Genomic DNA, 12062 nt, shown 5'->3' on the forward strand with positions numbered 1-12062 from the left:
GCTGGGTGAATTAATGAGGCAAGTAAAAGGGGCAAAGTGAGAGAGCAAGGAGTTCACTAGCAGGTTCGAAGATTTTGTCCCGGATTGTCACTGTATTGCATCAGCTTTTGTTGACATAGATACACACTCCACCACACTCTTTCCCTGTTCTCAATTTATCCCGATCCACATGAAATGGTGTGGTGAAGCCATCAATAGCCAACTCATTATTAGTCACTGTGTTGTCCAGCCAAGTTTCAGTAAATGCCACATTTTATGTGCATTCCTGTATTCATGCATATAATTCACATTGGCTTGCTTTAAATTTGTGAACTGATGTTTCCAAATATCATAACAGGTAATGGAGTGAACCTTTTGGCCAGTTTTCATTTGCATCTCAGTCTTCCTAATTTGCCCCGCTTATGTCTGCTTTTCTATTGTGGATGGATCCTCCTCATTGAGATTTTGTGAAGATGGCTGAGGGACACAGCATCTCCGCCGGTATATACCACACTGGGTCAATAACACACACTGAGGGATACAGATTAAGCAGGAACTCCCTAGACATCAGGGGGATGCTACTAAGGGGGTTGAGTGGCTGATTGAATCCCCATCAGAAGAGAGTGTCAGTTCCAACAGCTAGGAGGAACAGCAGTAGCACAGCAAACTAGCATAATATGATTTGAACGATTGGATAGTTACAGACCCAGGGAAAGAGGTCAAAACGCTGCAACGTCGTTAAGTCATCTCCCAAATATGACATGATTCATGTCGCCAAACACTTAAAAATACATGAAAACATGAGCACAGACAGCCCAAAGTGCGCCACATGAGCAAGTGCCCCTACTTCCCTAATTCAAGTACACTTACTTGCCACCAAAGCCTCCTCCCCCGGGGTAATTGGGTCTTCCGTACATGCCCTGTTGCATGTAGGCTTGGTTGGAGTTGCCTTTGTTAGGGAACTGCTGCTGAGGACCTGGGAACTGAGGGGAGTTCATTCCTGGGTTGTTACCAGACATCCCCGAGCCCATGGGGTTGCCCCCAGGATTCATAGGATTGTTGTTGTTGACCATAGGATTCCCCAACACCTGATGGACACAGACACACATAAACACATAAAAACACAGGTGAATGCTGGATGCTTTATGATGAGGTTCAAAATAACCTTAAAACAACAGCAAAACCAAAAATGTTTAAAAAAAAAAAAGTTACTGACAGAATTAAGAGGTCGAACAGGTGACTACCTGAACTGAAATTAGCTTGTAAGAAGTTATTGCTGCCATGATATCACTTATATACTTCAAGAATCACATTACACTAAGTCAGTTTTATTTTTATTTATTATTGCATGACTCATGTGTGACTTTTTTTTATACTTTTATTTTTTTAAAATTTTTGATATACCCACAAAGCTGTTGTTTTGTATGACAGGTGTCTGTTACTAAATTCTGTATAATGCTGCTTACCCAGTGGTTATATTGTTTTGCTGCAGTGACTGATCTATGCTGATCTATGCTGAAATACAATCCTTTCAGATGGAGTACACTCAGACACACTTCTACTCTGTCAGACAGGTATGAGATCTCACCTGGCTCTGCGAGGTGTTGGTCACGCCCCAGACGGTGGTCACCACAGACAACGAACCTGGAGGCTGATTGGTGTTCTGTTGCCAGGGAACTGAGTCGTATGGAAAAGACCCATCTCTGCGGGGACGGACAAAAACACATCATGTAGGCAAAACAAAATGTGCCCTTGTGTCAGTGCACAAATATTTGCCAAGTACAACAGCGCAATCATAGTAAGTGTATTTGCATTTGCTGAACGATAAGGAAAGACAAGGGTTTTATTTGTTAGGATTATAAAATAAAAGTACATTCTTCTTCTTGAAATGCACAAACATTGTGTTGTAATTATAACCTACATGTACAAGTGAGGTACTGTTTGTCCCTATTGACTGTGCTACAAGCAGTTAGTCTGGCAGTTTGTCTAGCCACTGATCCATAAGGAACACTGGGCTTCATGTGGAGAGGAAGGGCTTTCCCCAAGGGCCCAGTCTGTCTGTTCACACACCCAACACACACACAAACACACCTCAAACACAAGCCAAAAAGCGCAGCAGTGTGAACACTGACCCGTGTGAGAGGCTGGGCTTCATGGAGCTCATGGGGGGCTGCATGGGCACTTTTCCCGGAGGCTCGTTCTGCCTGTTCTTCTGGTGACGGAGTAGGAGGAGGCGTCCAAGCTCCTCACACCACGAGGATAGGAGAGCTGGAAAGAGAACATAAGACAAGTGTATCAGTGCTGTCGGACCCTTGTGAGAAATGACTGCAGAGATGACAGCCCTCCACTGCAAGCACTGCAAAACCTGCAAAAACTGATGTGAGAAGAGGAGGGCAGATGAAACAATTTAGGATCAGAAGCCTCTGAGCAAATTTAGACATAAAATTGAAAAGCAATGGCCTGACAGACAAAACGGTGTATCAGTGTGTGAAAGAACTGAAATAATTTGATAATTGGGGGGTATTCCGCACACTATAGAAAATCTCGGTTTAGAAACATAAGAGTGCACCTTTATGCTGCAATATAAATGATCCACCATGTCACTGCAGCTCCTGGCCACTAGGGTTCAGTCTGGGTCTGCAGACTCCAGCCCTTCCCTTCTCTCCACCTACCTACCTACCTACCGCTTGGTTAGGTAGCCACCACAGAGTGCGTTTGATCGAATCATATGCTTTTCATCTGCAGTGCATGTTTTTGTACTGTGCCAACTACAAAAGACTCACTTTTTCTTTTTCTCTCTCCCTCCTGCTCTCCTGCCTCCTTCCAGCCTCTCTCTGCGGCGTCAGAGGAGAAAGGGAATGTGGATTCAATCAAAGAGCAGGGCAGCCACCTCCTCTTATGATTCACAGCACTTCTAGGCTGAGTGAGGAGCGAGGAGTGAGGGAGGGGCGGGTGGGTTGAAACAGAGCGCTTGGTGATTTCAGCTGCGGTTCGCGCAAAAGCCACGTCAATATGACAGCAGACAGTGCAGGCTGTTCTCGCAGGCAGATTCACCCTGCTGCCACATGCAAGGACGGGCCGCCACAGCACATATTACACAGACAGCGAGAGACAGAGAGCGAGAGAGAGGGGCTGAGAGAGAGTGTGATAAAAAAGGATCGAGTGAGTCAGTGAGATAGGAGACATCAGGCTAATGGGGCTGATGGGAGGGTGGAACAAACAAAAGCTTCTGACTCCCATCACAAACATGGCAACCAAGAGATTTGACCACACATGAGTGCTTGCAAACAGAGTACAAGCCTACTGACACACACACACACACATTTGGAAAAACACCAGACCAGCTTATATTCATTCACGCACACAGAGGTAAAATAATTAGGACACAAGATGTCCTCTGAGTGTGCTGAATTTCCGAGGACAAAACAGAATTTCAACACAGACGCACAAACACACACCTTCCCCTCTCAGAGCATCGCATCCCAAAAGGCACCTCCTCTCCTTTTTATTTGAACACTGAGCACACCAGCCTCGCTCTGTGTAAAGATGAGGGCTGGAATACAAAAGACATGTACAGATGGTGCCAGCAGTCTCCCTGCCTCTCCCTCTCCTCTCCCTCTCCTCCCTCCCACTCCTTTAAAAGCAGCACGGGGCTCAGGCGCAGAGGCAGCTGGGTTTTTCCTCCTTCCCACCCGCTCATGCTCCCTCTCTTTTTCTCTCTTTCCCCCCCTCCTTCCTCCCTCCTGTTCTTGGCAAGGCAGGTGCCAGGAGACAGACTGTGCTGTTCCTCCAGAGGATTGATCTGACTTTACCACGGCTGTGCTTTGGTTGACAGACCAGGCCACTCAGGTGCTTTCCTCCTAAAAACATCACACTCGCGGGGAGATGTGTAGTTTTGTAGGTTAGTTTTAATTAAACAGAACTGGGTCCAAGCACGGCTAATAGGTTTACGAGAGTCACATCTATGTTAGAATGTCCTGCAGTGTTTTAACAGCCCCCTCCCTCTCTTCAGACCCCCTTCTGATGGAGAGAGTTTTCAATTCAAGGGCCTGGCGACCAGCCAGCATGTTACAGCTCAATTAGGTCCCATTATTCTCTTCCAACAAGGGGTAACTTGCACTTCTTCTATGTTGATAAACATGTCTCCACAATTTATCCCCTAACTGTGCCACCGTCAAGCCGTCTGGCTAAGAGGACGGGATCCTCGTTTCACACCGAGGCCGACATCAACAGCCGCGGGACAAAAACAACAACAGCGTTGAGCCGAGCAGAGGAATGACAATACGTATCTGAGAGAGAGAGAAAAAAAGAGAAGAGAGCGTGAAGCACCAGTGCTGCCACTTAAAGAGGAATTATTCTACCCTACCATTAGATAAAGGGCTTATCACCACACAAAATTACCACCTCCACTGAGCCCCAACCTGTTTAAAGGAGAGGCGCTCTGTCATTGACTCAGAGGATAAACCTCAGGTTTCAAATGACATGAGGAAGCACAGCCAACCCGTTACTCCTCACAATTCCGCCTCCTCCTCCTTCTCCGCCCTCCTTCACCCAAATGTCTCTTAGGACAGTGCAGATGATGAACACAAAAGGATTACTGTTTCTCTTCTGCTCTCCTCCCACAGACGGGCCTTCAATAGACTCATCTGTTTTTGTGCTGAGAAGAGCCAAAATTGCAGAAAATCGTCTCAGGTGTAACTCTTCCAAATTACAATGACCATTCTGGAGTGAATCAAATTGCCGTTTGGTGCAACAGAGCATCTTTTTGCTCAGTTTACATTGGTCTCCCTGGCGGCGATAGGTGTCTGTCTTCCATAAGGACGGGAGCCTATCCTGTTTGCCTTGTCTCAGGGGTCCTGCTGAGTCTGAGCCGTATTGATATTCTGGTGCTCAGCTGCGCAGCCTGATGGTCAGCCACAGCGAAGGGTGGTAAACGCATCTGCTGGGACTAGATGGGTGGTTCAGTAGCTGGGCCTGCAGCTTCCAGCTTCACTCTCTGTCATAAAGCCCCAGGGAGACATGACAAATGACATGGACTGCATCCCTGACAGTTGTTCAATGCTCTTTCCAATGATAATGCTCCCCCACCCCACCTTTCACTGCACATATAGGCAGGAGGCACTGAGACAAAGTGTGCTGATTAAATGCCTTGATCTGTCTCTTTTTACTCTCCTGAAAAAAAGGCTTCTAAATTGCAATGAAACATATCTCCTTACTCTCTTCTCAGTTAGATGTGCGGATAAATTTGCCAACACTGTAAAACATCATACTGGAATTAAGTTACACCTACAAACTCATCAATTTAATGTAAATGTGGAAGTTTGATTCCTATCAGAAGCATGGTGTAAAGTCTTGAAATGATGAATTTACTGAATGTACTGCTATGGGTTCACTAAACTTATCAAATCAAGGCACTAAAGAAACATAATTTGGCTATTAGCATATTTTCAAGGATGTATTGTATGTGCAACTCCCCAAAAGGCACTTTATTTTTTTACTATGAAGAAACATTAGATGATGGAAAATTGTTTTGTGTCCTGTGGTTTATTAAGAGTATCAGGGACTTTGTTTCAAGAGAATGACACTGCTGTTGAGTTTTTTAAAAGTCATTTTGTCATGCAGCGCAAATGAAATCCCATTCAGCTCCATTGTGTTGGGGTGGCGACAAAACACTCAAAAGATAAATATCTCAAAATTCAGCAGATAAAACCCAAACTATCTGTGTAGCTGGAAACCACTAGAGGTAAGTGAGAATATGTTTTTTGTAATCTGGGAGCAACCCAACTAGCTGCGGCATGAACAACCTGTAGGAGAGGATAAGTAAAGATAAGAGGCAGACATGAATGGCATTAACAAAGGTCGCTCCTTCAATTGCTGCCTCCTCCAAAACAGTTTTTCCTCTTCTCTCCATCTTTTTTTCAGCCTTTCCTTTTCCTCTCTTTCCCTCTGTTTACTGGCAGGGCTACGCTGGGGAGGCAGCAGGTAAGGCAGATGCCAAGAGCTCTTATGATCCTTGTCCCCACCCTCACCGCACCCCCCTCCTCCCTTCCACTTCCTCCCTCCGTCTCTGCGCTCTATCTAATAGACACCTGCTCCCTTGTCAACCCTAGACTCCCACCTGGCATCGTCCCACATGGCTTGGTCACTCACGCTCACGTCCACACAAACACACATATGATATCCAGCCACCACCGCACACTCACATCATCTGCACTACTTCATCACTTATTCCCATACTAACTGTAACAAGTCCAAATTGCGATGCTATAAACCTGTAGAAAAGAATCACAACCCCGAACGGCTTGTTTGAAGACATTTAGCCAGAAGGGCTGAAAGGAGAACAAAGACCATGAGCAAACTAACAAGAACAGCTCTAGTGGGCTGCACTCTTTAGTTTCTGAGGGAGCTCTATTCACATTCTGATCCTCCCTCCCTCCTCTCTCTCCCTCTCTCTCTGCCCAGAAAGGTCTGAATGGACACAAGCCTCCTGCGGGCCAAAGTCAATTAAAATAAGAGTCTTGGGAGTCCTTGTATCCCTGGTTACTGAAAGCACCTAAGAGGCCACGCAAAACTGCCATGTCCAGTCTTAGCAATAGAATTTCTCACTCATGTGCCTCAAGTAGGCTTCATGGAACTTTAAAATTCTGGGATGAACCTCATAATCTATGGACTACATGAAATACTGGTTGCTAAGACACTGCTTATTTATTGCTCCTACACATTTGCTACACAGCCACAGATGCCTCCCTGTCTGCACCCAGATACCACAAATTATTCATCAATGCCAATTTGATAATGAAATGGAAGCGACTTGTCCATGATGCAGGCTTTTTGCATTGGTAACAGGTTACGGACCAGTCAACTCATGACAGGCCACAACTGTGCTACTTGTTCATCCACAGTGGGGATAATTAGGTTGAAGCTGCAGACTGAACTCACAGGTGTACCTCTTTTCACACATGGTATACATTTTCTCTCTCTGGTCACCCTCGACACTCTCTTGACACTTTGGCACAGAGGCAAGTGTGAACTGTGGGTTGTAAAACTAAGTCTGTAAACTGACTTCATTAGCTCAGTCGCTGAGCATCTAAAATAAGTTGAGTCATTTCGTGACATATTTCACGGTGACTGATGTGTCCAGAAAGCTGATGAAGCGGGCAGAAGTGTGAAGTGGCAACATGTGAATGTCATGGCAGCCATGTAGCGTCAAAATGTGACACAGTTCCCCTTTCATATAAACAGATAAGCAGCTATTTCACTGAGAAGGGCATGTTTAGCTGAAAGAAAAATGTAAAATTTGAATGAAGGTGAGTATTCTGGGGGAAAGCATGGGAAAGAAGCTATGTATGGTGGGTTGAAAGCATTAGCGTTAAGAGTTATAAAACAGCCCGTCTATCTAGGCCAGACAACTGCCTCCTGTCTGCACCTCATCTTTGTCTGCTTCCTTTCTTTTTCTTGTATTATTTCCTCTGTTGCTCTCTCTGGGAAGTCAGTGATGTTGGAGTCTTGTCAATGAGTACTTAGGCCCGTTGCCTCATGGGGAGCCAGACTTGCTGGCTAGGTTTTATGGCCCATTTCAGAGCTGCCCCGGCTTAAATACAGCCTCCTGCTGGCCACATGGCCACAGTGTCGTGCCATGTCCATCCGGCGAGGAGGGAGGGGGAGTGGGGGGGGGGGGGCATGCTTGGATTCGTGCCAAAAAGGTTTTACTGTGGCCAGAAGCATATGTGGCCATGTGGAGGAAACCGGCACAAGGGGAGAAAAAAAAAATGCAGCGGATTTGGTGTTTCTGGGTTGCTGTTGACACATCCTGCATTCTCTGTTGTTACATAAAAAACTCTAAACACTTAATGTCCCAAGCATGCTGTTGAAATAACTTCTGTGGTTCAGTATTCAAGTATAAAGCTATCCTCTTTGGGATGCCAATTTATCTCTCTCTCTATATATATATATATGACAAAAATGTAGGAATCCTGAATAAAAATCAATGTCAAAGATAAGAGTTTTTATCTTCACATAAAATCTGTGTTCCCAGCTTTGCGATAAAGATTAAACTGTATGTATATACTGTATGTATGTACGAAATCCATTTATCACTAAGTGAATACCACCTGGAACAAGATGTTGTATATGCGATAATCTCAGGATGATTTATGCAGATCTCATCACTGTCATTTCTTGGTCATGGTAACACAGGAGCCAGCCTTTGCCCTAACCAGGCCAGTGTTTTAAAAGATAATCCCTCTTGGCACATGCAACAAATCTCTTCATTAAAAACAGGGCATGCCATTCAAGGACCCTGTAAAGCATGAAGGTGGAAATCTATAGCATTTCAACCCCCTGGTGAGAATTAATTCCTTGTGCATTAAATCCAAACAACATTCAGCCTTCAATCAGTTTACAGTATGTCGCTTCCTGCTACTATAAGCTGATTGGGAGCAAAACTCCTTCCAAACCTACATCTTTATGTCTTAATTCAGAAGCTGGCAACAGTCCGTTCAACTCTCTGAGGTCAAGTTTTGGAGCTCCCTTAAAGGACCAGACCAGTGATTTTGTACGTACTACAAATCACACACGCATACTTTACACCACAGTTATCAAACTTGCCAACCATAATGTTGTGTTTTAGATTTTGGATGCATTTTTCCTACCATTACAGACATTCAGTGATTTACATTTATTTCCATATAGCATGAAAACAAACTAGCTTGAGTTGTGTAATTCATCACAGTGAACATCAGGTCTGCACCTATTTTTATCGAAGTCATAACATCATTGCTGGTAAATGCAGTTTAAGTGCAGATGGATTTGAAATGCACTGCATCATAAAACTAACAACTGACAAATGTTAGCTCTTGTTCCTTTTTCTGTTTTGTTTTCTCATCTTCATCTTTTAAATCCTAAATGTATGTTTTATGTTGACTGTAGCAAATGTTTCTCAAGTTATATAACAATAAACTTCATATTATAGCCTGACTGATACTGGATTTTCAAAGCCAAAACTAGTATTGATATTTATACATATTAATCAGGACATTTGACAGTAAAAATCAACTTCTCAGGGCTCTCTGGGGGATGTACTGATGATTTCTAAATTACTTCAAACCTGGTTTGGTATTTCTATACTGCAATTTCTTGTTACTAACTTGCTGGCATACAAACCAATACTCAGCTTATATCATCCAATTTATTGGTTGAGGAGTTCAAACTTTAAAACACCAGAATGGTCTTTTAAGAAGGGGAAAACATATTTACTGATTAAAATGAGGTAAAGCAAAATGTTTGTGTGCCACAGACTATTACATTTTGCACACAAAAAAACTCTGCATTCAGATTGTCTGATGCCACTTTTACCTGACTACACTGAAATTTCTGAAACTCTGCCAACCGCTCGTTGAACCAGACTCCACCAACACAGAGTGTGTTTTTAACCGTGCGCTAACCGTGCGCAGATTATCAACTGAGCAGACCTGCAAAGAAGCGGCTTACCGAAGCCAGACTGTTTCCCTGAGCAACAGGCTGCTATTAACGAAGGCCCAGCCTTAAGCTCTTGTCTACAATGATACTAATTAGGCACGGAGCAGATGTGCCCAGACTAGTGCCCACCTCAGGGTGCTGGGCAGGGCCGGTAGTGTCACAGTGGCATACGCTGGTGGCTGATTCACCTGTGACCTTTTCACAGTGGGCCTGGGGTCAAAGCCTCATCTTAGAAGTACAGTGAAAACAAACACTGGAGGAACCTGGGTCGGGTCCTGGCACCCCTCTAGGCTCATTAGAGTCATCCATATGTGCAACAGATCAGGATTTGAATAAAAACCTTCTTCGTGATAAACACTCAGGCCAAATGGAAACAATGAAACTCAAAGCTCATTCTTTTACTGTATGTTTCTGTATATATCGCATGTTTGAGTATTTTTTGATATTCATATATTCATTTTATTACTTCATACTAGATTTATTACATTTTCAATATTGATTTGATCTGTTATTAAATATTCTGTATTTCAGACTATTGGTGTATTTGTAAAAAGGTAATTTATGTTATACAGTCTGAATTGTATTGTTACATTTTCTGTTCTTTCAATGTACACCTTTCATATGCCATGTTTTTTTCTCATTTTGCCACTTACATTGAGATCATTAGTTTCATCAAATTATTCTTACTCTACACACACTCTTACTACTCTAACTGCTTTTTGACTGAAATGAGAAGGTGGTGGGGTGGGGGGGGGGGGGGGGGGGGGGGGGGTAAAATTAACATTCAAACCATCAAGAGGGGAAAAAAGTATAAACTTAAGATTATTAATGGCTTTAATGAACAGCAGAGAACATACATAAGTGTGAACTATGATGCAGGCAAGATGACAAAACACCATGTGTGACATGCTTCATACTGTAAAACTCTGACAGACAACACAACAGCAGCCACGCAGCTCTTCTAAATGACCAACCAAAAAGCACATCTGATGTCATTCCATGTATTGCACATCTACACAGTCCAATGTGTGGACAGAATGTACAGACTGTGATGAGGATGGTTTGGTTTGGATCCAGCCAATGCGTATGAATTTCCTGTTGCAGCACTTCAACACACAACCAGTACCTGAGTCAGACTGACACCTCCTGCAGCAGTTGGTTTCTGTAGGGTTCAAATTTTACATTTTACTGGACTTTACAGACATTTCTAAGATATTCAGTGAATGAAGCACAGACATTTCATTGAGTCCCTCCCTTGTCCAAACACAAACCTCTGAGGTGAATAGATGGTTGACATATATCAGGTTGTACATCAATTATACAACTTATGGAGTCTCTAAAAAGCCACTGAGAAGGGGAGAGAATGACTAATACTTAAAGCGTGCAGAATGATAAATAGAATCACAAAAAGCTGTTATTAAAGGGTTAATATGTCACACGTTTGAAATCTCAAGGTGCAAAAATGACTATAGTACCTGTGCAGTCAGTATAAGGATTTTGAATCTATAAAAAAAGATTTCATATCATTGCAAGACTTGAATGAGCACTTTATCAGAGCAGTCAACAATGTTTGATCAGAAGTGGCACGATGGAAAATGATTGGTAAGTAGGGTGCAGCTCAAAAATACCTCACATTTTAACTTCTCATTACTGTCTCTGGTGTTTGGTTTCCTGTTAAGTGTCTCTGCACATATAGATCTCCCTTATCCGACCTCTGAAAGCACCTTTTCACCACTCTCAGGCTGTCTGAACAACCCACCTAAAAGAGTGCAAACGGCCTTTACTCCATTTCTATAATGCAGAAGGCATCATGCTATGCTGTAGATAGATATTAAGTGGAGTGCTTTCCACAACTGACAGAAAAGACTAAATGTATTATTATTTATTATTATTTCTCACCTGTAAATTTATCATACGTTACAATAAAAGTACACCCACTGATTTCTTCTCATGGTGTGTTCTCTACAAGATGCACAGTAGGAATAACGAATGGGTGGAGGCCTTTGTTTCCCCAACATTTATGTGAGGAGGTAAATCTACCTATAATTTCAGCAGGCATTTCAATACAGGTTTCAAAGCTCTGATAAGCAACATTTTTGTGACACTCAATATGACTTCTACATGTCTATGAAGCAAGTAGTTTGTAAGCAAAATCTGGTTTCTTCAAAAACATTATTGAGTTTTCACAATAATCTCAACTTCAACGGACTATTTTGAGTTCGTTAACCCAAATATATGCATGATCCACTTCATGCTGTACCACCCCCACCATTGACAAATCATATTTTAAGACCATATCCAGCAGTATCTAGCAAATATGATTCAGACGCTAAGTTAGAAAACGCAGACCATGGACATATATTCCGTTTTTTCAGTTAGAAATGTTGATCTCTTGACTGGCTATGTGAAACTAAATTTATTTTTGTCTCCAACGTCTGATCTTTAGAGAATTCAATATTAAATATGATCGAAATCCTATTTTGGGGGTTTGATTAGATGATTACAATATAACAAGATGTGTAAACATAGTGTATACTGTAATTACTTACGGCTGGATGTTCTTTCATTAAAGCCACATGAAAAGAGCCGGCATGTTCTGCAAATAC

General features: G+C 42.9%; 1 protein-coding gene across 2 annotated transcripts in view; it reads right to left on the reverse strand.

Annotated features, from left to right (window-relative positions):
- LOC134003496 (zinc finger MIZ domain-containing protein 1-like) overlaps positions 1-12062 on the reverse strand; it is a 110450-nt gene that overhangs the window by 10279 nt on the left and 88109 nt on the right. For both annotated transcript variants that reach the window (XM_062442718.1, XM_062442719.1), the window contains 3 exons: positions 2112-2247; positions 1568-1682; positions 850-1067 (listed from right to left, as the gene is read on the reverse strand). In XM_062442718.1, coding sequence (XP_062298702.1) covers positions 850-1067; positions 1568-1682; positions 2112-2247 — 469 coding nt within the window. The remainder of the gene's footprint in view (positions 1-849; positions 1068-1567; positions 1683-2111; positions 2248-12062) is intronic.

This window comes from Scomber scombrus, chromosome 21 (assembly GCF_963691925.1).
Source record: "Scomber scombrus chromosome 21, fScoSco1.1, whole genome shotgun sequence".
In the NCBI taxonomy this organism is placed as follows: domain Eukaryota; kingdom Metazoa; phylum Chordata; class Actinopteri; order Scombriformes; family Scombridae; genus Scomber; species Scomber scombrus.